The sequence below is a fragment of the Theropithecus gelada genome, chromosome 8 (assembly GCF_003255815.1).
Source record: "Theropithecus gelada isolate Dixy chromosome 8, Tgel_1.0, whole genome shotgun sequence".
Classification (NCBI taxonomy): Eukaryota; Metazoa; Chordata; class Mammalia; order Primates; family Cercopithecidae; genus Theropithecus; species Theropithecus gelada.
Genome location: NC_037676.1, coordinates 115,437,647 through 115,464,492, shown reverse-complemented (window position 1 = coordinate 115,464,492; position 26,846 = coordinate 115,437,647). Strand labels below are relative to the sequence as shown.

Genomic DNA, 26,846 nt, shown 5'->3' with positions numbered 1-26,846 from the left:
GGGTAAAGTATTTATCTATTGATTTTATTTCTTATATGTATTTTTCTTCCTACATCTTTGATGAGAAAAATGAGAAAATTATTTTCTACCCATAAATAGCCACCTTCCTTAATTTCTGTTTCAGGCTATGATTAGGAAAACAAATATAAATAATTTAATAAAGGGAACTTGTTATAAAAGAATTGAAGAGATGAAAATGGGCAAAGGAAAAGAAATGATTCAGGAGTTATTTACCAAATAAAGAAAATATGGCTAGAGAGTGAGACCGAAGGGTTGGGCTTTCCAGAATACAAAACAAACTGACTGCTGTGCTAATGAGGGTGCCATGTACCATGCACTACTGTGGCACTTAGTGGATACGGGAATGGGGGAGGACCATCAGCAGATGCTCACCCTATAGATGGGGAATCATATGGTCACTGCTAGAACCACTAAGAGAGGGCTGCTGCCACCAAAGCAGGGATCCTCAAAGCAATACAGTCACTTCCACAGTTGCTGCCAGAAGCAAATGAAGAGAAAGAAAGAGAGAAAGGAGGAATAATAGCTTCTCTCCGCTCCTCAATTTCTAATCTCCAAATTCAGGTTATGGACATATGTCTGAGATGTGGATTAGACATCCAAGTGGGCATGTAAAATAGGAATCAGATATATATACTTAAAGGTCAGGTAAGAAGTTATCTGAAGATAAAAATGTTTCACCTACGAGAGTATAGATGTTATAATGTTTAGAACTATATTTCATAGTATAAATAGTAAAATTTTATATCTTCCCATGTGCATATAAAATAGCTAGAGTGAAGGTGTGTCATGGTTGCAATGATTTAACATTGGAACATCACAAAGATAATGTGTTTAGAAGGAATTTAAAATGATACTCTAAAACAAAATGTCTGCTGGAACAGTTTGCTTGGTTGGTTGGTTGATAGGTTATAAAAATTTAGCCAAAAAATTTTTTTTCATTTTTCTTCTCCCTACTTTCCCACCACTCTACCTTCTTTTCCTCCTCTGTTTTCACATTGTTAACATATTAGTTCATTTTTATTAGGTTGGGGCAAAAGTAATTGAGGTTTTCTCCTTTAAAAAAATAATGGCAAATCCTCAATTACTTTTGCATCAACCTAATAATATTACCTCCAACCTAACTTGCTGAAATTATCTGGCAACTGTTAGTATAACTATTATGTTTAACAGCATGCCATCTCGTATGCTGCCTCTAAAACTACATTTTTGTCACATTCACGAGCATATTTTAAATTCTCCACAAAATCAGTGATACTTTTGTGTGTAAATGAAGTCTATTATTTTTTGTTCCCAAAGACTAATAAAAATAATTGATTGTGGTTCTGCATATAATTGTCCAATTAACATTTACAAACAATTTTATCTTCATAATAGTTTCCAAATATGCCCATCAGTACATAGTTTATGAATATGCTTCTGTTTTATGTATATTTTTGTTGATCTAATGATAAAAATTATATTATTTAATTTTCTTAAATTTTTATCATTTACAAAATAGTATTGGAATCTTTTGAATATAAATTAATGTATACACTTATGAACATGACTATTTAATATTATGCTTGCCAATATTCTCTCTTTTAGAAATTCGATAGCTTATAAATTTTTTATTTTACATTCTTGTCATCTAATTACAAACCATATAAGAATAAACTATTTCTATCATTCTTCTATTCCTTCAAAATTGTACTGAAATCTCAGAGTTATATGGGTCCCCTAACGAAAGAAATAATAATTACAAAGTAAACTGTAAACATCCTTTTAAACTAGGCATTATTAATTCAATACCTGGGACACATTAACAGCTATAAAATATGGCAAAATGCTAATTCCTAAACCTAGTGAATATTGGCTTAAAAACATTATGCGATTATTCTAATCTTGTCTGTGATGTGTAAGTAGAACTTCTACTTAGAAGTAAGTAGAAGCAGAACATTGCAAAATGAGAATCTATCAAGGAAGTTAATTTTATTGTTTTTTCACTATAAAATACTCATTGATGTTTGTCTATTGATATTTATTTTACTTCCTTTAGAGTTTTTTGTATAGAATACACACCTAGTTCAAACAAAATGTATTCCCTCACTCTGACTTTATCGATGATTTCATATAACTTCGTGTACAGTCAATAACATATTTCTCCATTAAACCTTTCACTATCTGATACACTGGTGGCTACTAGTAGGGGAACAAACATTTTGGGTTTCCAGGACAATGGTGGTTTCTTGTCTATTTCCATAGTGTAACTGAAAATGAAGTGCTCTCAAAGGAATCCCAAATTAAAAAGACTATCTGCTAGCCTTATCAAAAGTATTTAGTATTTTTTATTTCTTCCATGTAGGATCCATAATACCTTAGCTTTCCTTCTCACATAGAAACTTCGTTAGCTTTTCAAAGAAACATGTAATTTTCCAATAACTGTCCTTAAATGCAGTGTTAAAAAGAAAATTTTAATTCTCCCAATTAAGTCCTATCATAGCTATCATGAAAATGTTAAATGATTGAAATACTATGATGAGTTACTTTAATCTAATCGCTCCATTTTAATGCCATAATATTAACTGATAGATAATGGGGAAAGTCACATATATTATAGCATACTGTTATGTTTAAAACAGATGCCTAATAGACAGCACAACATTTATTGCAACTTCAAGTCATATTTCCATGGTTTTTAACAAATAAAATATGTAGTTATTAGAGTTTATTAAAATATAATTAAATTGGCATTTCTCATATTAGTAAATCTCACATAAATATCCCTAGAATGTTGAAAAATAGAGCATTCAAATATATGAAGACATTATTATGTAATTACATTTGCTAGTATTTGTTAACCTTAATTATTTTCAATATTGTGAAGTAGAAAATTTTAACATTTTATATTTATTATATAAATGGGTAGTTTTTTAAAAAAAACATGTAGAGTAAAAGAGCTTATAAAAGTACAAGTAATTTATTATTTAATTTTAACCATTTTCCAATTTAAATGTTAGAATATGGCCTATGATTATTATTTAAAAATAGTAGATTAATTGACTGAATGGCTTTTCATGTGACAAGAAAATAATGATAATTTGAAAACACTAAATTAGTCCATAAATCATTTCTAAATTCATTACTTAGGTAAATGACCGTATGTATGTTCCATGTCACTGCATTCTCATGTTGATATTTTCTTTATGATGTATTCCAATGAAGACAGATTGTACTTTTATTTAACCTAAAATGATTAGAAATAATGTTTTGACGTGTTATGTTATTTACCATTTGTACTGGGATATATGCACGCATATACACAAGTAAATAATCATCTCAGAGGGCAGTGGTAATAATTTTATAAGAAAGTGATATTGGGCACAATGGAAATAATTAATGGCTATACATATCTTATAAAAGTAATTGCTATATTCTCAGTCACTTCTCTCTAATAGCTTTGTAAATAAAATACTGACTTAAAGACAGAATCGAAACTTTTCTGAAAAGGTTCTCCACATTCCTAAATTTTACAATATCTAGAATAAACTAGAGTAGAATCTTTATCAAAACATCTTTAATCATCACCATCAAAAGGCTTTATTCAAAATCTCCAGTTACAGTGCTCATTGTATTTTATGTAAAATATATATCTTCTTAATGTATTTTTAAAAATATTTAATTCAACAAAACTGGTAATGGAATAGATCCTCAGAAACTTTCTATACTTATTTTGGATTAAAGAAATTATGATTCATCTTTACCATGGAACATATCACAAATATTATATATTATTTAGTGGCATAGATTGTATGTGCAAACTCTCTAATGACTGGAGGAAATTGACAAAGAAAATGCCACATTCTAATATATACATTTTAAATGCTTAAAAAAAACACAAGTTGTGTAAATTTCATGTTTTGCTAAAACTGAGAGTCAGTGCTAATTAATATTACCTTTCTGGGAAATAGAAGGAGTCATAAATTTGGAGTTAAATTCTTATTGGTATGGATTGGTAAGTGGATCAAATGAAAATTGTCAATATGGGAAATGTAAAGCATGCATTTGTAGAATGGTGTTTTTTGTTTTGTTTTAGTTTTTCCTTAATGAATATACAGTATTCGTAAAGAAATACAGTGACATTCACATGATAAAGTGTGTGTAATACTTTCTGATAAATATCTTTGAAATACATGTAAAAAAGGTGGCAGGGTTTATTGGAGGAAGTCAGTTGACTCAATCTCAGATAAGTTACTAAAGACACAGCTGTATTTCTCTCTCTCCCTCTCTCTCTCTCTCTCTCTCTCTCTCTTTGTCTTCTAATTGAGAATCTTTATCAATGCTCTCACCTCTCTTGGTCATTTTTTTTTAATTGACCTTAAATATATAGCTTGTGATGAGTCTTTACTAATTCTGCATCCAAAAAGATCAAAAGTCGTAGCAATGATAAACTTAGCAGAAAACATAAAAGACCTAGTAGAACAAAATAGCATATACTTGAAGAAATATTATATTTATCCCAAATACTCCAAGTTTGTTATAACTAGCAGTAATTTGGTGCTTCAAGAAGAAAACTCTGAGTGGTGTGTAAAAGACTTATCTAATTCTCAGGTCTGTCATCTTTCTCAAGAGTAGGTAGTTTGCTAAATGCTTGGCATTGTTCTAAGTGATGTGCTTGTGTTAACTTATTTAAACTTGACAGGGATTTAAGGGGGAAGTACTATTTTCATCTACATTTTGCCAGTGAGGAACCAGGAGAGGCAGGAAACCTGCCCAATGTCACACAACAATAAATGGAATCACTGAGATTTACTCCAGGTAGTCCAGCTCCAGAGTTATCACTGAATGAGTTTTTTGTTTGTTTGTTTGTTTGTTTGTTTATTTTATAATTAGATGAACCTTGGGTGGGTTCATCTTCAAAATAATTATGGTAAAAATAATATTCCACATACTCCAGCAACTGTGGTAAGCTTTTACAAGCATTATCCCAATTAAATTTGCCAACATAACAATGGGATAATTGCTAGTATTTACCTCATCTTATCCCTAGTTTTTTGGAATAAAGTAATTTGTCCAATATTACACTGCTAATAAGCAGCAGAATTAATATTTTTTTCAATTGTATATTCTAAAATACAAGCTTATAGTCACTACAGTCAACTGCTTCTTAGAAACCTTAGAAAAATATATTAATTAATATTTGCAGGAGTTTATACAAAGTGGGGACACTGTAAAATATACTTAAATTGATTAATTGCTCAACATAATTTTCCTGTATTTCTAGTTTTCTCAATGATTCAAGATGGCCTTTGGAATTAGAGTCATGTATAGCCTTAAAGATCAGTGATTCAAGGGAGAAAATGAGAAGAGTGACATTATAGAAGCTTTGAAGTATTTGCAGCAGAAAGAGAACAAATCGGAAAGGTTGACTTTTGAAGAAAAATTTTAGTAGTATATTTCATGGGTTCTGGAGAAAATGTTGATCCTGAAGATCAAACTCTAAAGTCATTGGTAAAACAAATTTTATGGAAACATGGTATCTTTAAACATAGTGAGTTGAGAATATCTACATTTTTATCAATATCCATTTTTGAAGGAAGAAAGAGTTTTCTCTAGTAGATAGTAATTTATTTTTCTACTTTAAATATCAGGCATCATTTTTATTTAGATAGAGGAAAAAATGCCAAAAGGTAGAATAATCAAAATCATGCACTGTTTCACACAAATAGTTAAGAATATACTGTCAATATCATCTTATCTAAGAATTATTTGCATATTACTGTAACTTGTGCTAGAAATCAAAGGAACACGTCTGTGACAAAAAAGGTGAAAATAATTTACTAGAAAATAACCTACTTTGAAATTATTTGGAGAGGAAAATTTCCTTAACAGGCTGGTGGCCTTTTTGCATTTCTCAGCATTCAGAAAAAAAATGAAATATTTCAAGCAGGAATTCTTTTAATAACAAGAATTCTAGGTTTAAAGCTGGCTTATGATGGTCAAGGATAGCCTTTGCTAACTTTCAGGAAATCGAGAATTTGCAAAATTGCAGGGAAATACCAGTGATAAGCTCAGTTGTTTGCAAAATCAAATGGTTGTTTTTAATAAGAATTCTGTTAAGTCAATGCATAAACCTCACCTCTAAAACTTTCTGAAGTCCCTGTATCTACCTGCCATGACATGATAATGGCTTACACTTTTATTCACATTCCAAATCTTATGGAAATGCCTCATTGACAAATATTTACATCTATACCCAGCATATGTTCCCAGCATGGTGAATTTGCCTTTCTCACACATGTTTCTTTCTGGAATTTTATATTTCATAGAAGCTTCAGCTCATTTACTCACAACAAATGATATAATTATTCAAATGTTGTCACAGCCATATTTTTCTTTAATATTACTGCCAGTGACATCTTGACATAACCATGAATTATTGTGCCGTGCTTCGTGTACTCCAATATCAATAGCATATGCATGATTTATTTTAACAGAACAGCCATTACTTTAAATATCAGCTTGTTCCTGTGGTTTTCTTGTTCATTGTGACATTAAATAAGCTAATAGTTTGTTTCAGCAGAGAATTCTCTGTATATCCTTGGATCATTTTTAAGAACTGTCGAACCAAAGAAAAATTATAAGATAATTCATATCCAAAAGTCTTACTGTGAGTAATGTGAAATCACTGTGCTTATGCTGGTGGTATTATGTAATATATCTTAGCAGTAGCAGGATAGAGTGCAGCAAAAAGGGAAATGGAGTTTGAGTCACATCACTAAAGAGACTAGTATTTAATGACAATTTGTTATCCAAAAAATACACTAGACCATTTCACATGAATTACCTTACTTAACATTCACAAAATCCTAGGAGTTTGTAATAGTACCACTTTTGTTTTTAAATAAATCTCTCTTTCCCTCTCTCCTCTTCCTCTTTCTCTCTCCATCAGTCATTCGTTACTCTTCACCCTCTCTCCTTTCCTCCTACTTCCCTTTCTCTCCCTTCCTCTCTTTCCTTTTACATCCCTGTCTGTTTTGCTTCTATCTTATTATAAGCAGCAATATACTAATAACCTCTTAACTTAAAATGATGTCTGTTGCATCCATTCTTTAAAGAACATTTTAATATTGTTATCAGCTATTATACACATTACATTTAAATAGATATTTAGAGTCTTTTTTTTACATTCCTAGAGATTGTATACATGCAGTCATTCTTCTCAACTCTCCCCAAAATAATAAAATCTTACAGTTAAAACATAATAAACATAGTTAGAGAGTGAGACAGGTATCATTCTTATCTAACAACTTTGATGCTTTGAGAATTCCCATCACATTAAGTTGAAATGCAGTACGTTGATCCTCATTAATTGCAAAATATTCTATATGTACAATCTGTTATTTAAAAAACATGTGCATTGACATTTTAAATGGCTTGCTTGCAATGTAAATTTCTATCAATTTCTCATTAATTGCGAAATAATTACTTTAGTACTTTTCATATTACTTGTTGATAGAAAGTTGTAAGTTAATTGTTTAATTCTCCTTGTGACTAGTTACTCATTTCAGCATAAAACATCATTATCATTTCTAAGGTTTTACAGAGGAAATATTTCAAGAATGTTTTCATCCAAAAGGGAATATAAGAAGAGACAGGATCACATGTTCTAAGTGCATGATTTCTCAAACAAGTAACAAAAACCTCTGATGAGTCTCTTGTCTAGTAAAACATAAAATGCTCAGATGTGATTGGAGATGTATGTGGGAGTAAGGACAAGTAAGAATAGAGATTTTCAATGAGAAACCATTACATTTAAAATGAAAAAAAAAAAATACTAGCAAATACATTGCACCATGCTGTCAGATGAGAAAATGTACTTAAAAAATTGCCATAGACAGGTCCTGGTCCATGACAAAATATTCACCAAATAACAGTTGAAATGTTAAAAAAAAAAAAAAATAGAAGAAATGCTGTGGAATTTTCATGAAACAAAATGTATTAAAATGAAATAATTATTCATTAATAAGAGTTTATATGCATTTTTGAAAGACAAATTTAGGGTGAGAGAACATAGTTATTGTCAGGATGTGACAAAATATTCACTAATAAGCAGAACGAATTCAGTTTAATACTTTATTGGTCACTGTCAGTTTTTGACCTACTAAAAATAATATCTGAATGAAATTTATATTGGATGATTCTAGGATGTTTGTCTTATATATTTGTTTACTAATTTAGTTTTCCCAGTAGGGAAATATCTTTGCTAACCACTGCAGTTTTTGCTATAAAGATGTCACCAACTACAATCAGCAATGGCTCCCCATTGCCTTACTCACCTTTAATTCAATGACTTCATAATCATTCTTACTACCCACAACTACTTAAAGTTGTGATGTGGGTGAAATATGTTCTTGTTCCATTCAAAATACTTGTTAAGAAACCTACATGGGCATTGTGCAAAAACAAAAATTGATTAAAATTTTATTCTGGCTTCATAGAAAAAAAGCATTTCTCTTATGGGAAAGTCCTAGTGGATTGGGGCCTGAAGATACAGGTTTTTATCTTTGCTCCACTACCTGCCTACCACCTGCATGAATTTAAACAATTTACTTACTAATTGTTTACTTATAAGTAAACGATTTACTTATACTGAGCTGTGATTTCTTCAACTGTGAGTCAAAGAAAATACAGCTGGACTGTGGTACAATTTTCAAAGAAACATAAAATGTCATTCACTATGCAGTTTCATCATGCATCGATGTGAAGGGAATATAACTGATAATGTAGTAACGAGCAATATATGCAAAAAACTAAATTTTACAAATATCAAAAACAGTACAAATAATTACATGGAAAAATATTATACTTATCTATAAAATAGTATGCTTTTAAATTACCTAGAGAACATGTTAAGTCCAGGTGAAAACAATATATTTAAATACTATAAATTTATAACTCACATTTTAAAAATACAAATCATATTAGATTTACCTTAAAATAACTATACAGTTGTGCCTGGAAAGATATTTCAAATAAATGTGTATGAGATATATGATATATCCTAAGCTTTTGAGGATAACATGGGGAAAACTTACTTTCTCTGAACAAGAGTCTCTACTTAAGCTATAAGAATTTTCTTAATAACTGGATTTAAATTTACATTCTTATGATGTTTCAATAACACAATTCTTAGAGTGAATAAGACATTGTTAAGATGGCATCGATAATCTCCTACCATTTCAATCCATTAAATTAATAAGTACTTACTGAGGGCCTCCTCCATGATATACATTGACAGAAGCACTGGTTTTAGACTCCAAGTCCCAAACACTGACATATTTTTTTTCCATATATATTAGGGTACAGGTGGTATTTGGTTACATGAGTAAGTTCTTTAGCAGTGATTTGTGAGATTTTTGGTGTACCCATCACCTGAACAGTATACACTGCACCATATCTGTAGTCTTTTATCCCACATACCCCTCTCTCTTTCCCTCAAGTCCCCAAAGTTCATTGTATCATTCTTAAACATTTTGGTCCTCATAGCTTAGTTCCCACTTATTGGTGAGAATATATGATGTTTGGTTTTCCGTTCCTGACTTACTTCACTTAGAATAATAGTCTCCAGTCTCATCCAGGTCACTGCAAATGCTGTTAATTCATTCCTTTTTATGGCTGAGTAGTATTCCATCATATTTATATGACAAATGTGTATCACAGTTTCTTTATCCACTCATTGATTGATGGACATGTGTGTTGATTCCATGATTTTACAATTGTGAATTGTGCTGCTATAAACATGCATGTACAAGTATCTTTTCAAATAATGACTTGATTTCCTCTGGGTAGGTACACAGGGGTGAGATTGCTGGATCAAATGGCAGTTCTACTTTTAGTTCTTTAAGGAATCTCCACACTGCTTTCCATGGTGGTTGTAATAGATTACATTCCCACCAGCAGTGTAGATGTGTTCCCTGATCACTGTATCCACACAAACACCTATTTTTTTTTTTATTTTTTGATTATGACTATTCTTGTAGGAGTAAGATGGTATCGCATTGTAGTTTTGATTTGCATTTCCCTCATCATTAGTGATGTTGAGCATTTTTTCACCTGTTTGCTACCATTTGTGCATCTTCTTTTTTGAGAATTGTCTATTCATTTACTTAGCCCACTTTTTGATAGAATTGTTACATTTTTCTTACTGATTTGAGTTTGTTGTAGATTCTGGATATTAGTCCTTTGTCAGATTTTGTAAAGATTGTGAAGATTTTCTCACAGTCTGTGGACTGTCTGTTTACCCTGGTGAATGTTCCTTTTACTGTGCAAAAGCTCTGTAGTTTAATTGGGTCCAAGCTATTTATATTTGTTTTTATTGCATTTGCTTTCGGATTCTTGGTCACAAAATCCTTGCCTAAGCCAATGTCTACAAGAGTTGTTCCAGTGTTATCTTCTAGAATTTTTATAGTTCATGTCTTAGATTTATGTCTTTAATCCATCTTGAGTTGTTTTTTTGTAAGGTGAGAAGTGGGGATCCAGTTTCATTCTTCTTCATATGGCTAGCTAATTATCTCAGCACTATTTGTTGAAAATGGTGTCCTTTCCCCAGTTTATGTTTTTGTTTGATTTGTCAAAGATCAGTTGGCTGTATTTGGGTTTATTTCTGGGTTCTCTATTCTGTTCCATTGGTCTATGTGCCTATTTTTATGTTAGCACCACACTATTTTGGTGACTATGGCCTTATAGTATAGTTTAAAATCAGGTAATGTGATGCCTCCAGGTTTGTTCCTTTTGCTTAGTCTTGCTTTGGTTATGCAGGCTCTTTCTTGGTTCTATATGAATTTTAGAATTGTTTTTTCTAATTCTGTGAAGAGTGATGTTGGTATTTTGATGGAGATTGCGTTGAATTTGTAGATTGCTTTTGGCAGTATGGTCATTTTCAAAAGATTGATTCTCCTCATTCATGAGCATGTTATATGATTCCATTTGTTCATGTCATCTATGATTTCTTTCAGCAGTGTTTTGTACTTTTCCTTGCAGAGGTCTTTTCACTCCTAGTTTAGGTTTATTCCAAAGTATTCTATTTTTGTTTTGTTTTGTTTTGTTTTTGTAGTGATCGTAAAAGGGGTGGAGTTCTTGATTTAATTCTCCACTTGGTCACTGTTGGTGTATAGAAGAGCTACTGATTTGTGTACATTAATCTTGTATCTGGAAACTTTGCTGAATTCTTTTATCAGTTCTAGGAGCTTTCTGGAGGAGTCCTTACGGGTTTTCAAGGTAAACGATCATATCATTAGCAAACTGTGACAGCTTGACTTCCTCTTTACTAATTTGGATGTCCTTTATTTCTTTCTCTTGTTTAATTGCTTTGGCTAGGAATTCCAGTACTATATCGAAGGGGAGTGGTGAGAATACGCATCCTTGTCTTGTTCCAGTTCTCAGAGGGAATGTTTTCAACTTTTACCCATTCAGTATTATGTTGGCTATGGGTTTGTCATAGATGCCTTTTATTATATTAAGATATAAAGGAGAACCTATCAGATTAACAGCAGATTTCTCAGCAGAAACCCTTCAAGCTAGAAGGAATTGGGGCCCTATCTTCAGCCTCCTCAAACAAAACAATTATCAGCCAAGAATTTTGTTTCCAGCGAAACTAAGCATCATATATGAAGAAAAGATATAGTCTTTTTTAGACAAACAAATGCTGAGAGAATTTGACATTACCAAGTCACCACTACAAGAACTGCTAAAAAGGAGCTGTAAATCTGGAAACAAATCCTGGAAACACACCAAACAGAACCTCTTTAAAGCATAAATCACACAGGACCTATAAAACAAAAATTCAATTTAAAAAACAAAAACAAAAAACAAAGTACACAGGCAACAAAGTGCATGATGTATGCAAGGGTACCTCATATTTCAATACTAACACTGAATGTAAATGGCCTAAATGCTCCACTTAGAAGATACAGAATTACAGAATGGGTAAGAACTCACCAACCAACTATCCGCTACCTTCAGGAGACTCACTTAACACATAAGGACTCACATAAACTAAAGTAAAAGGGTGGAAAAAGACATTTCATACAAATGGACACCAAAAGCAAGCAAAGGTAGCTGTTCTTAGAGAAAACCAACTTTAAAGCAACAGCAGTTAAAAGAGACAAAGAGGGACATTACATGATGGTAAAATGCCTTGTCCGACAGGAAAATATCACAATCCTAAGCATACATGCACCAACACTGGAGGTCCCAAAATTATAAAACAATTACTAATAGACTTAATAAATGATATAGACAGCAACACAATAATAGTGGGGGACTTCAGTACTCCACTGACAGTACTAGACAGGTCATCAAGACAGAAAATCAACAAAGAAACAATGGATTTAAACTTTACCTTGCAGCAAACTGACTTAACAGATAGATATCCAGCATATTTTATCCAACAACCACAGAATACACATTCTATTAAGCAGTGCATGAAACTTTCTACAAGATAGACCACATGATAGGCCAAAAATAAGCCTCAATAAATTAAAAAAATGAAATTATATCAAGCACTCTTTCAGACCACAGTGGAATAAAACTGGAAATCAACTCCAGAAGGAACCCTCAATACCATGCAAATACATGGAATTTAAATAACCAGCTCCTGAATGAGCATTGAGTCAAAAGCGTAATCAAGATGGAAATTTAAAAATTCTTCTAACTGAATGACAATGATACAACGTATCAAAACCTCTGTGATACAGCAAAGGCATTCCTAAGAGGAAAGTTCATAGCCCTAAGTGCCTACATCAAAAAGACTGAAAGAGCACAAACCGACATTCTAAGGTCACACCTCAAGGAACTAGAGAAACCGGAACAAACCAAACTGAAAGCCACTAGAAGAATGGAAATAACCAAGAACAGAGCAGAACCAACTGAAATTGAAACAAACAAAAAAAAAATTACAAAAGATAAAATAAACAGAAAGCTGGTTCTTCAAAAGGATAAATAAAATGGAGAGACCATTCACAAGATTAACCAAGAAAAGAAGAGAGAAAATCCAAATAATCTCACTAAGAAATGAAACAGAAGACATTACAGCTGACACAGTCAAAATGCAAAAGATTATTCAAGGCTACTGTGAACACTTCTACACACATAAACTAGAAAACCTAGAAGAGACGGATTAAATTCCTAAAAAATACAACCCTCCTAGCTCAAATCAGGAAGAATTAGACACCCTGAACAGACCAATAACAAGTAGGAAGATTGAAATGGTAATTTAAAAATTACCAATGAAAAAAAGTCCAGGACCAGACAGATTCACAGCAGAATACTAACAGACATTCAAAGAACTGGTACCAATCCTTTTGACACTGTTCCACAAGACAGAGAAAGAAGAACTCTCCATAATTCATTCTATGAAGCCAGCATCAACCTAATACCAAAATCAGGAAAGGACATAACCAAAAAGAAAACTACAGACCGATATCCTTGATTAACATAGGTGCTAAAATCATTAACAAAATACTAGCTAACCAACTCCAACAACATACCAAAAAGATAACCCACCATGATCAAGTGGGTTTGATACCAGAGATGCAGGGATGGTTTAACATATGCAAGTCAGTAAATGCGATATACCACATAAACAAAATTAAAAACAGAAATCACATGATCATCTCAACAGATGCAGAAAAAAACATTGACATCTTGAAGCACTGTATCCAAAGGAGAAAAAGATGTTTAATAACTACACACATAAATATGAAATTACAAAATGAAGTCTTCTAAAGAAAAAACTAATTGGATTCATAACTGAGTTTATTTTTAAATCAATTATACAACGTATTACAAGAAGGAGTAAAACAAGTTACCTCAAATCCTCATAATGATACAGCTATTATATGAAAATCACTTTAAAAAAATACATCTTATTCTCCCATTGATTAAAATAAAAAAAAAAATCTCCCATTACACAACATGCCACTACATGCTGATTATTTAAACATAAATACAGAAACCGAGCTTTTGCTAAAAGTGAACAATTCTTCACAATGTTCTTCTCTATTAATTTGAATAACTTAATGATAAAAGTGTTTTAAATATTGCTTCAAATATTAGATTAATACAACTGATGAATACAAATTTGAAATTTTATACAAAATAATTTTTTATGTTTATGTGTACATTAATGGTTCAAATATTTATTGTTTCTATTTTATTAATGTCTCAAAGACAATCAGATGCCAAACAGGGTGTTTACTTGATAATAGGAGGCAATAAGATAGTTGTAGTCTTAGACCTGGCTCTTCTGTGAACTTGATCAAGTTGTCTAATTCTTCTTGGTCTCTTGTATCTTCTAATGTAAGGATGTAATTTCATATTATACTATATATAATATCTCATACTATATTATCTCTTCATAGATTTTTAGTCATAATTACATAAATATTGCCTTAATAGGTTCTGAGTATACTCATTTTATATAATATCAATAGCAGTCTTAGTAACTTAGAGTAGTCACTAGGTTTCACAGGACTTCCATATTCAATTATAGAATACATTAATATCTATTTCGATATTTTTAAAAATGTATATTCCAAAACCCAGAAAAGAATTGTATATCAGTTGTCCTTTCCTGCTGCAAGAAATTGCCACAAACTTAGTGGCTTAAACAACACAAATGTATTATTTTGCAGTCTGAAGTGCTGAAGTCCAAAATGAGTTTAACTGGGCTGAAATCAAGGTGTTGGCTAGACCTTGGAAATTCTAGGAGATTCTAGGAAATTCTAGGAATTTCTCGAAATTCTAGGAGATAATCTGTTTTTTTTAATATGACTTTTAATCCTTCTTAAAATCTCTTAGATAAAATGATTATGTCTCTAACAATTAATTCCACTTTGTTTTAGGTTAACAGGATTCCATCTGCCACCTCCAGTGACAAGTACCAAATCTGTGTTCTCACTACGTTTGACCAGTGATTTTGCAGTTAGCGCTCACGGGTTTAAAGTATATTATGAAGGTAAGTGATTGTAGTGGCAAACAAAACACTGCCCTTAATGTAATCAAACAGAATTTTTCAAGTAGGAAAGAAGAATCAACATTGAGAGATATAACACATCATGTTATCTCAAATCTTGTCCTGCAATTTATCTTGTTATTAATCATTAATGTATAGTAAAATGCTATAGTTAGTGGACTTTAATATTTCGTATCACTATGTGAGACCATTAAATTGCTACAGGGTTAGGAATTAACAAAACGGAATTAAATATGAGAGTAATAGGATACTAGACCTGATTTTTGTGTCAGGCACCGTAGACCCTACCCTAGAGTCCCTTTTGCTGTGCCGCTCTACCAGAAAGTAAACTAGTAATCTGTCTTCTCTGAAAGTTAGAGTCAAGAGAAAAAGTTCAGAAAGAGACAAAAGTTGACATCTACTCCTGAAACAGCCTTTCCAGGATAAGATCAATAATCCCTTAAACCAGGAAGAAGACAACTAAATATTTCTCAAAACTGAAGGTTGTGTTTTTCTTTTTCCTAGAAGTTTGGTAAAAACTCATTTGGCATCAAAACCTGATGCCACATGAATAGAGGACATTTATGATCTTTATTTATCGCACTTAGTGTGAATATTCATATATATCACTAGGAAAATATCATTTGATAATGGGATGGTGCCTGGGCTCTACTAAGAGTGTTTTTTGTTGTTGTTGTGTTTTGTTTGTTTGTTTGCTTTTTTGTTTTTGTTTTTGTTTTGTTTTTTTTTTTTGAGCCAGAGTCTCCCTCTGTTGCCCAGGCTGGAGTGCAGTGGTATGATCACAGTTCATTGACTCACTGCAACCTCCGCCTCCTGGGTTCAAGCAATTCTCCTCCCTCAGCTTCCTGAGTAGCTGGGATTACAGGTGCGTGCCACCACGCCTGGCTAATTTTTGTATTTTTAGTAGAGATGGGGTTTCACCATGTTGGCCAGGCTGGTCTGGAACTCCTGACCTCAGGTGATCCACCCGCTTCGGCCTCCCAAAGTGTTGGGATTACATGTGTGAGCCACCGCACCCGGCCTCAGAGTGTTTAAAGGCACAGAATCTACATGTTTTGCTTTTTAAAAAATGTGCTAGCTAAAATAATTCTGATGGCAAAAATAATTTGTTCTTGAAGGTTTCAGATAGAAATCATGGACTTATCATTTCTTATCTATGTAATTTGACAATAAAATTTCCATCTGGTTTAGGAAAGAGTCCTTTTCTTCCCCATAGGGATAGTGTATCAGATTTCATCACCCCAGGACCATATTACAGAATTTACCACATCAGGTCTAACATTATCATAAAGAAATATATAAATACCATAGCAAGGGCAGCTAATTTCTAAACCATAAAATAATTCAAAATATAATGTGTTTAAGGAGAACACTAGAAGATAATCGTGTATTAAATAGAATTGTTTCCGTATAAATGTTAACATTTTGCATGTAGGGGAATGTTTTAAACTAAACACTAATTCTAGTACAGTATTTCTCACTAGAAAAAAATATCCTCTGGCTAATAATTTAGTAGAAATCCTTTCTCTGTTTTATATCCTAAATAATGTCGGATAGCAGCAGTTTTGAACATTATTTTCTACCTAATACTTTTCTGAACTGTCTTTTGTCTAGCAAGGGAGGATAAATTCCAAGACTTAATTTCCTCCATGGTGATAGTAATAATCGTTATTTTTCTAAGGAGCTCTCACAATAGTTGAATATTTTTTATCTTGGCAACTTAATTCATAGTTTAAAACACTATAACCACAAAGGTTTAATTTTAAGGTATAATTTTGGCAATGCTGAAGAAGAAGTTAGTAATGCAATTATTTTGTACTAAGGGCTCTTAATAGAAAAACCTGTATTCTGTTCATCAAAATATAAAGATATTTTTAGAATAGTTCCATCTTTCAGGAAGTACTAAGTATATTGAAAATGTACTTGTGAATTATGAGGTTGGCATGTTTTTTGGTTTAGCTGTCAGGTTTCATGAATTCATACTAAAAAATATTTTCATAGCTCCCAATTGTTTCTTCATATACCACATTAAATTTCTATCCATCTTTTTTGCTTAAAGGAAAATAGATTCATATATTTTTGACATTTGAATGTATGTTTGGCATGTGCTGACTTAAAATATAGGATACTTGACATTCAGTTAGTACTGAAGGATTGGTTATCATGCTGTAGAATCTTCAGGTATTGATTCACAATGAGTATCTTGTTCAATGGATATTAGTTTTCAACTTAACATCTTAAAAGAATAAAAAAATATTATCTCAGTTTTATAAGTGAAAAGTCCTGGTGTTCTTTGCTGGTTTCTCTGCTCAGAGTTCCACAAGGCTAAAATAAAAATTTCAGTGGGCTGGGTTTGTATCCAAAGGTTTTGGGAAAAATCTACTTCCTGGCTTATTCTGGTTGTTAGCAAGATCCAGTTCCTCAAGGTTGCAGGACCATGATACCTGTTTCCTTCTGGCTGTCAGCTGGTGGTTGCCCATAGCTCCTAAGGCTTTCTCTCCTCTCCATGTAGAGGTCTCATACCTTAGAGCCAGCAACTGGTAAAAAGAATCCTCCTCACCTTGGGAATCTCTGATTTCCCCTTTGATGCATCTGTCTGCTACTTTTCTCCCTCCACACATCTTATACTCTAGGTGAAGAAATTTCTCAGCTTTTAAAGTCCGTGTGATTGGTATGGCCCCATCTGGATAATGAATGCTAATCTCCGCATCATAAAGTCAACCTAAATCATATCTTCAAAGGCATTTTGGCCGTGTAACATGACATGTGTGCAAGTTCCAGAGATATATTTTTGGGGAGGTAGAGGGGCATTATTTGGCCTACGATTGCATGCTTAAGGCTATATAACATGATCCAGAGGGAGTAGCTGCTAGGATTTCTATATTTAACTGTAGCCAATGATACTGCCAGGGCCAACTGGCATATTGTGAAGCTCAGAAATCTTATCTTGGAATTACAAAATCTGTCTCCCACTCCCCTGCATTTGGATCCAGTTTTTTGTTCCGCAATTACCTCAAACTACAACTCTGGCCCTGTGCATGATACAGTAAAATAGATCTACTAACCTGGATATCTTCTCAAGTATGATGTCTGTATTTTTAAATTTAATATGATTTTAATATTTTTGAGATAGGAGTCTCACTATGTTGCCCTGACTTGTCCTGAACCCTGGCTTCCAGCCATTTTCCTGCCTCTGTCTCTCAAAGCACTGGGGTTACAAGCATGAGCCACTGCTCCTGGCCTCTTACCTGTATTTTTAAAAATATTTTTCAAGATAATCCTAATGTCTAAATTTCATTTATTTTTAGTTCATCCTCCTGTATATAATCATTAACTATTTTTAAAAAACTTTGCTAAGACTTTGTCCTTGTGTAATAGTACTTATGAGACCTGTATTGATTACTAACGTTATTCATTGATCAAACTGTCAACACTGAGCACATGCATCAGTTTTATATGGAGACTGTATTAAAATCTAGAATTCTTGGCCCCACTTACATATTCTGAGTCAGACTCTGCCGTAGAGCCCTGGAATGTGCACTGTAGTAAGAGATTCACTGATTTTGATGCCTACTGAGATTGTAAATTCTATCTTTCTCTCCCTGGAAAAAGGACTAAACCAGACCAAACTAATCTGGTGTATAATAAAAACTAAGAAAGATATTTATTCAATTGGTATACTGCAAAGAGAATTATTCTGGAGAAGATACTTAATGTATCTAAACCTCATTATCTTCATCTGTAAAATTGAGGTAATAATTCTCCCTACTTCATAGTGTTGTGAGGAATAAAATAATATATAGAGAGTGCCTAGAATAGGATCTAACATAACAAACAATCTATACTTATGAATTACAATATTGATAATATCATGATGGTGATTAAAAGAGTACTTTATTCATAAGCCTTTCAGTTCTATGGGGACATACAATATATTTGTATAAATTTCTATAATGGAGTTAATATGTTTTTTTGAAAAGGCTATTCACTTTTATGGTCTGTTCTTTTAGCAAGAGCTATTGAAGTCATCACGCATTCCCTCGGTCCCTCCCTCCCTCCCTCCTTCCCTCCCTTCCTCCCTCCTTCCCTCCCTCCCTCCCTCCCTCCGTTCCTTCCTTCCTTCCTTCCTTCCTTCCTTCCTTCCTTCCTTCCTTCCCTCTTCTTNTTCCTTCCTTCCTTCCTTCCTTCCTTCCTTCCTTCCTTCCTTCCTTCCTTCCTTCCTTCCTTCCTTCCTTCCTTCTTTCCTTCCCTCCTTTCTTCTTTCCTTCTTTTTTTCTTTCTCTCTCTCTGTGTGAGTGTGTGTGTAGCTGAATGTGATTAATGACTTAATGTTACAAATATATTTCTTTAAAAATCATTATTAGGTGAGTAAAGGTCATCAAGCTAATGAACAAACACATTATTCTCAGTTAAGGTAATGTGCTGTAACTACTATGAGATCCTTCAAGACAATTGAGCATATTGAAATTGATTTAACTTGCACAGGCGAAGGTAAAGTAGTTCTACTTATTCACTCTCTACATTTTTCAAACTGTCTATGATGAAAGACCAATTGGTATCTCTAATTGCACACCAATACTTTGTAAAATATAAACTAATGCACGGAAATTTTGCACTGATGTCAATTTGCTTGAAAGTGCTTAAATGCTTACTCTTGATTTCTATACTTCATCGTGGACAAGTAAGAAATTGTTCACCAAAGCACATTGGTCCATGAACCAGTTCTCGCCTTTTCCTTTAGTATTTCTAAATTATCCAGAATGAGTTATATAGTCTCTACTTTCATACAAGAGTGCAGAGCAGGCCGGGCGCGGTGGCTCAAGCCTGTAATCCCAGCACTTTGGGAGGCCGAGATGGGCGGATCACGAGGTCAGGAGATCGAGACCATCCTGGCTAACACGGTGAAACCCCGTCTCTACTAAGAAATACAAAAAATAGCCGGGCGAGGTGGCAGCGCCTGTAGTCCCAGCTACTCGGGAGGCTGAGGCCGGAGAATGGCGTGAACCCGGGAGGCGGAGCTTGCAGTGAGCTGAGATCCGGCCACTGCACTCCAGCCTGGGCGACAGCGCGAGACTCCGTCTCAAAAAAAAAAAAAAAAAAAAAGAGTGCAGAGCAATTTAAAATATTGTTTAAAATTAATTTTCTATATCCCTTGATACATTAAATTTATATTCTTCAGACAAATATTTCATCTTAAATTCCATATAGTATCCATTAATAGCAAAAAAGTCAATATGTTAATAATTTAGCAATTCTGTGTGCTTGAAATCATCCTATATATTTGAAATTTTTATATTGAAATGATGATTTTCAAAATAGAAAAATTTTATGCTTTATTTAGAAAAGTAAATTATACTTTTATTTTCTCAAATTACAAAAATATTTAATAATGATCGCTATTAAATTCTTCACATTTTTTATTATTTCTTTTGCTTCTCAAGTTTCAACAACCTGTAACTTTTACTTATTCTTAAATTTTATTTAGCTTTCAGCAATTGCTACCAATTTATAAGATAGGAAAATAATTCAGTTAAAATATAAAACATCATTATGAATATTTCTAAGTAGAAATATTTCTCTGTATTAGCTATACCTGATAGTTTATCCCAAATACAAAAGATAAATCAATTTATAATACAATATAATAGTTCAGTGAAATTCTGTTGGATATCAGAAAATACTACAAGTGAGATCCATTATATCAGGGTAGGCTATATTTCTTAAATACTCATTGACAGTAGAATAGTCTCACTGTCCTTTATCTGTGAGGGGTACATTCCAAGACCTTCAATGGATGCCTGAAATTGTGGATTGTGCCAAACCATTTATACAGTAGTATGTTTTTTTTCAATCTGATGACTGAGACCACTACTAAGTATCTAATAGGCAGGTAGCATATACAGCATAGATATTCTTGGCAAAGGAATGGGTGGGGCAGAACAGGATACAGTGCTCATTGATTTTTATCATGCTGCTTAGAATGACCTGTAGTTTAAACCTATGAATTGTTTATTTCTGGAATTTTTAAATTAATATTTTCTGACCATGGTTGATCAATGGTAACTGAAATCACAAAAAGCAAAGTCATGGATATCCGGGGGACCCTATAGTACATCATCCTGCTAATTTTATTAGAGTTGAGGTTTTGTTTTTTTAATGTACTAAAATGTTTAGAGTTAGTCAGACAAAGGAAACTACTTAAAATGTGAAGTTAGATAATCAAGAACATGTTTTATTTAAACAAAATTTGTTTTATTTTTATTTTTATAATAATAATTATACATATAGGGTATATGTGATATTTTCATATAATCATACAAGGTGTAATGATCAAATAGGAGTAATTGGGATATCCATCACCTCAAATAATTATCTTCTCTTTGTGTTGGAAACATTGCAAATTCACTTCACTAGTTATTTTAGAATTTATATACAATAAATTGTTTTTAACTATGTTATCCCTATTCTGCTATTAAACATTAAATATTTTTCCTTCTGTCTAACTACATTTTTACCCATGAACCAACCCCTGTTTATTCCGCCCACTACCCTTCCCAGCCTCTGGTAACAATCAGTCTACTCTCTACTTCAATATGTTTTAAAATATATAAGTAGAATGAAAATAGTTCCAGATTTGTGATCCAGACAAATATGTTCCATGTCAGATATTCTTTCAATAAAATATTTTAGATGTAATTGAATAGGTTCTACATCAGTCCGTTTTAATGCTGCTGATAAAGACATACCTGAGACTGGGGGAAAAAAAAAAAAGGGGAGGTTTAATTGGACTTACAGTTGTTCCACGTGGCTGGGGATACCTCAGAATCCTGGCAGAAGGCGAAACACACTTCCGTGGTGGTGGCAAGAGAAAAATGAGGAAGTTGCAAAAGCAGAAACCCCTGATAAAACCATCAGATCTCATAAGGCTTATTAAATACCACAAGAACAGTATGGGGGAAACTGCCCCCATGATTTAAATTATCTCCCACTGGGTCCCTCCCACAATACATGGGAATTATGGGAGTACAATTCAAGATGAGATTTGGGTGGGGACACAGAGACAAACCATATCATTCTGCCCTCTGCCTCTCCAAATCTCATGTCCTTACATTTCAAAATCTATCCTGCCTTCCCAGCCATCTCCCAGTCTTAACTCATTTCAGCATTAACCCAGAAGTCCACAGTCCAAAGTCACATCTGAAACAAGGTAAGTTCCTTTCACCTATGAGCCCATAAAATCAAAAGCAAGCTAGTTATTTCCTAGATGCAATGGGGGTACAGGTATTGGGAAAATACAACCATTCCAAATGGGAGAAATTGTTCAAAACAAAGGGGTTACAGGGCCCGTGCAAGTCTGAAATCCAGCGCGGCAGTCAAATTTGAAAGTTCCAAAATGATCTCCTTTGACTCCAGGTCTCACATCTAGGTAAAGCTGATGAAAGAGGCAGGTTCCCATAGTCTTGGGCAGCTCTGACCCTGTGGCTTTGCAAGGTAAAGCACCACTCCTGGCTGCTTTCACGGGCTGGTATTGAGTGTCTACAGCTTTTCCAGGCACATGGTACAAGCTATAGGTGGATCTACCATTCTGTGGTCTGGAGGATGGTGGCCCTCTTCTCACAGCTCACTAGGTGGTGCCCCAGTAGGGACTCTGTGTGGGGGCTCCAACCCCACATTTCCCTTTCACACTGCCCTAGCAGAGGTTATCCATGAGGGCCCCACCCATGCAGCAAACTTTTGCCTGTGCATCCAGGCATTTCTATACATCTTCTGAAATAAAGGTGGAGGTCCCCAAACCTTAATTCTTGGCTTCTGTTCACCCGCCGGCTCAACACCACCAGGAAGCTGCCAAGGTTTGGGGCTTGCACCCTCTGAAACCATGGCCTGAGCTGTACCTTGGCCCCTTTTAGTAACAGCTGGAGCAGTTGGGACACGGAGCACCAAGTCCCTAGGCTGCACACAGCATGGGGACCCTGGGCCCAGTCCAAGAAACCATTTTTTTCTCCTAGGCTTCCAGGTCTGTAATGGGAGGGGCTGCCATAAAGACCTATAACATGCCCTGGAGACATTTTCCCCATTGTCTTGGGGATTAACATTAAGTGCCTTGTTACTTATGCAAATTTCTGCAGCCAGCTTGAATTTCTCCTCAAAAAATGGGTTTTTGTTTTTGACTGCCTCATCGGGCTGCAAATTTTCTGAACTTTTTTGTTCTGTTTCCCTTTTAAAACAGAATGCTTTTAACAGCACCCAAATCACCAGCACCCAAATCACCTCTTGGATGCTTTGCTGCTTAGAAATTTCTTCTGCCAGATACCCTGAAACATCCCTCTCAAGTTCCACACATCTCTAGGGCAGGTGCAAAATGCCACAAGTTTTTTTGTTTGTTTGTTTGTTTGTTTGTTTCCTGCAACATAACAAGAGTCACCTTTGCCTCACTTCCCAACAAGTTCCTCATCTCCATCGGAGACCACCTTAGCCTGGACCTTATCATTCATATCACTACTAGCATTTTTGTCAAAGCCATTCAACAAATCTCCAGGATGTTCCAAACTTTCTCACATTTTCCTGTCTTCTTCTGAGACCTCCAAACTGTCCCAGCCTCTGCCCGTTACCCAGTTCCAAAGTTGCTTCCACATTTTCGGTTATCTTTTCAGCAATGACCCACTCTACTGGTACCAATTTACTGTCTTAGTCCATTTTCTTGATGCTGATAAAGACATACCCAAGACTGGGAAGAAAAGGAGGTTTAATTGGACTTACAGTTCCACATAGCTGAGGAGGTCTCCAAATCATAGCGGGAAGCAAAAGGCACTTCTTACATGACAGTGGCAGGAGAGAAACGAGGAAATTACAAAATCAGAAACCTCTGATAAAACCGTAAGATCTCGTGAAATTTACCGACTACCATGGGAATAGTATGGGGGAACCGTCCCCATGATTCAAATTATCTCCCACCAGGTCCCTCCCAAAATACATCGGAATTATAGGAGTACAATACAAGATGAGATTTGTGTGGGGACACAGAGCCAAACCATATCAGGTGGTAAAAATTTTATTAGATTGTTAATTTTAAAAAGCCACTGAAAAGAATTAAAGAAAATCTTTATTATTGATATGTTTATTAAACACATTTATTTTACAAACCATTTTGATATATTTATAGTTTCCAATTATCTTGGATTCCAGCATCAATTGTAGTAAAAGGACTAAATTTCATGAGATAGCTTTTGCCCTAACTCCTAAAAACTAATTATTTTATTTTTTCATTCAGGGTTCTTTTCATTCCCTATATAATATCATGTATAAAATATATCTGAATTTTTAATTAGATCAAATTATATCCAAAAGGATGGATGACTGCTTGACTATAATATCTATGCGTATGCCACATTTTTCCCATTAGTGGCATAGAACTATCATGAAGTTCTACTCAATATCTCCAATGTGGAATAAACAATTGATGAAAGTAAGTCAGTCTGTGATCTTCACAGATGAATTTCTCCATTTTCAAAGTTTATTTTAGCCTACTTTAGCCCATTTACTTTAAAACTCTGGAAGTTGATGTTCCTGTTTCTTAAATATTGATAGAGTTTAAGGCCCCTTAATTATCTATTGGAGACCCTTTCCTCTGAAACTTCTTGCAGTCAAATCTGTGAACTATTAAATTTCTGCAGAAAAATTTTCTAATTAATATCTAGTTGCATATATCTCTAGTTTTCCTCATTATGTCTACCATACACTTGAATTTCTGAATTTCTACCATATACTTGAATTTCCGAAAGTTTGTTTCACAGAACTTTGGTTTTGTATGTTTTATCGTTATAAAGAGCCAAATGAGTAAAAAGTTCTTCTGAGAAACAATAAATTTGAAAAATACAAACTTATACTAAGTTTGATAGTCATATAACCATTTGTCAAAATTTGATGAAGGTAAATTGATGAGATATGTGTTCTGTGGAACAAAGGGTGGGAAGTGCTCTTATGTCTTTCTAGACCTGCCAAACAATATTCTAAATGCATTCTAGTTTCTAATAAAACTTATTTTGTAATATAGAATCCTTTTACATTTTTCTTTGGAAGATGTATGGTCGTTTTTTATAGGTGAAAGAACATATGGGAACCTACCATGGAATATCTTACCATCTTAGGAATCATTTATTGTGGAAATATGGTAATACATATTCCCATATGTATTATGGAATACAGTTGGAATACATTTCACGCATACAGAGGAACATATATGTATATGTAATTATGTTAATATATATTACTTAATATATCATTTATAATGATTATCTTAAGATCTGGGATGAGCTTAATAATTTCGGCATGTATCAGTTAGACAATATAATTATCAGGAACAGTTATATAATAAATAAAAGTATAGTCTTTTTGTATAGTTTTGGGTTTTCTTTATTTTTATTTGTACAAATTCATGAGGTTCATGTGGAATCTTGCAACTTGTATATAATATGCAGTGATTGAGTCAGATATTTAGGGTGGCTATCATCTAGGTACAATACAACTTCGTTAACTATATTTATCCTACATAGTTATCAAACATTGAATTTATTCCTTCTATCTCACTTATGCTTGTACCCTTTAACCCACTTCTCTTCACCCTCCCCCTCTTCCCCATTCACCCTTCCAAGTTTCTGTTTTCTATCTTCCCACCATCTACCTCATTTAATCAAATATGTTAGATCCCACATATAAGTGAAAAGATGCAATATTTGTCTTTGTGCTCGTCTTATTTCACTTAAGATAATGACCTTCACTTTCATCAATGTTGCTGCAAACGACATGACTTAATTCTTGTTTATGATCGCATAGAATTCCATTATGCATATTTTCTTTATTATTTTCTTTATCTGTTCATCTATTGATGGACACTTTTGTTAATTCCATATATATTCTATTGTGAATAGTGCTGCAGTAACCATGTGGGCCCAGGTATTCCTTGGATATATTGATTTATTTTTCTTTGGGTAGATACCCTGTAGTGGAATTTCTCTGGAATGGTAATTCTACTTTTAGTTTTATAAGAAAGCTCCATACTGTTTTCTATAGCGGCTGTACTAGTACCCATTCCTACTAACAGCTTATAAGAGCTCCCATTTCTCCACATCTTTGCAAGCATCTGATACTATTTGTCTTTTTATTTTTTTTTTTTTTTTTTGAGACGGAGTCTCGCTCTGTCACCCAGGGTGGAGTGCAGTGGCACGATCTCTGCTTATGGCAAGCTCTGCCTCCAGGGTTCACGACATTCTCCTGCCTCAGCCTCCCGAATAGCTGGGCCTACAGGCACCCGCCACCACGCCCGGCTAATTTTTTGTATTTTTAGTAGAGACAGGGTTTCACCATGCTAGCCAGGATGGTTTCGATCTCCTGACCTCATGATCCACCTGCCTCAGCCTTCCAAAGTGCTGAGATTATAGGCGTGAGCCACCACGCCGGCCTCTATTTGTCTTTTTAACAGTAATAATTTTGATTGGGACAAGAGATATCTCATTTGAATTTTCATTTGTATTTCTCTGCTTATTAATGATGTTGAAATTTTGTTCATATACCTGTTAGCAATTTGTATGTCTTCTTTTGAGAAATGTCTATTTGTGTCCTTTGCTCTTGTTTTAATGAAATGATTCATGTTTTTCCTGTTGTGTTGTTTGAGTTCCTTTTGTATTCTGGACATATTAGTTCTCTGTTGGATGAAGAGTTTGCAAATAAAGAATATACATTGAAAACCACTTCAAACACAGGTCCTTAGTATGCTATGATTGTTGATGTGTTTTACGAAGTAATTAAAACATTATAG

At 33.8% G+C, this 26,846-nt stretch overlaps 1 protein-coding gene across 1 annotated transcript in view; it reads left to right on the top strand.

The window, feature by feature from the left end:
* CSMD3 (CUB and Sushi multiple domains 3) overlaps positions 1-26,846 on the top strand; it is a 1,234,679-nt gene that overhangs the window by 149,910 nt on the left and 1,057,923 nt on the right. Inside the window, exon 3 of the mRNA XM_025394338.1 lies at positions 14,904-15,016. Within this exon, the coding sequence (XP_025250123.1) occupies positions 14,904-15,016 (113 nt within the window). The remainder of the gene's footprint in view (positions 1-14,903; positions 15,017-26,846) is intronic.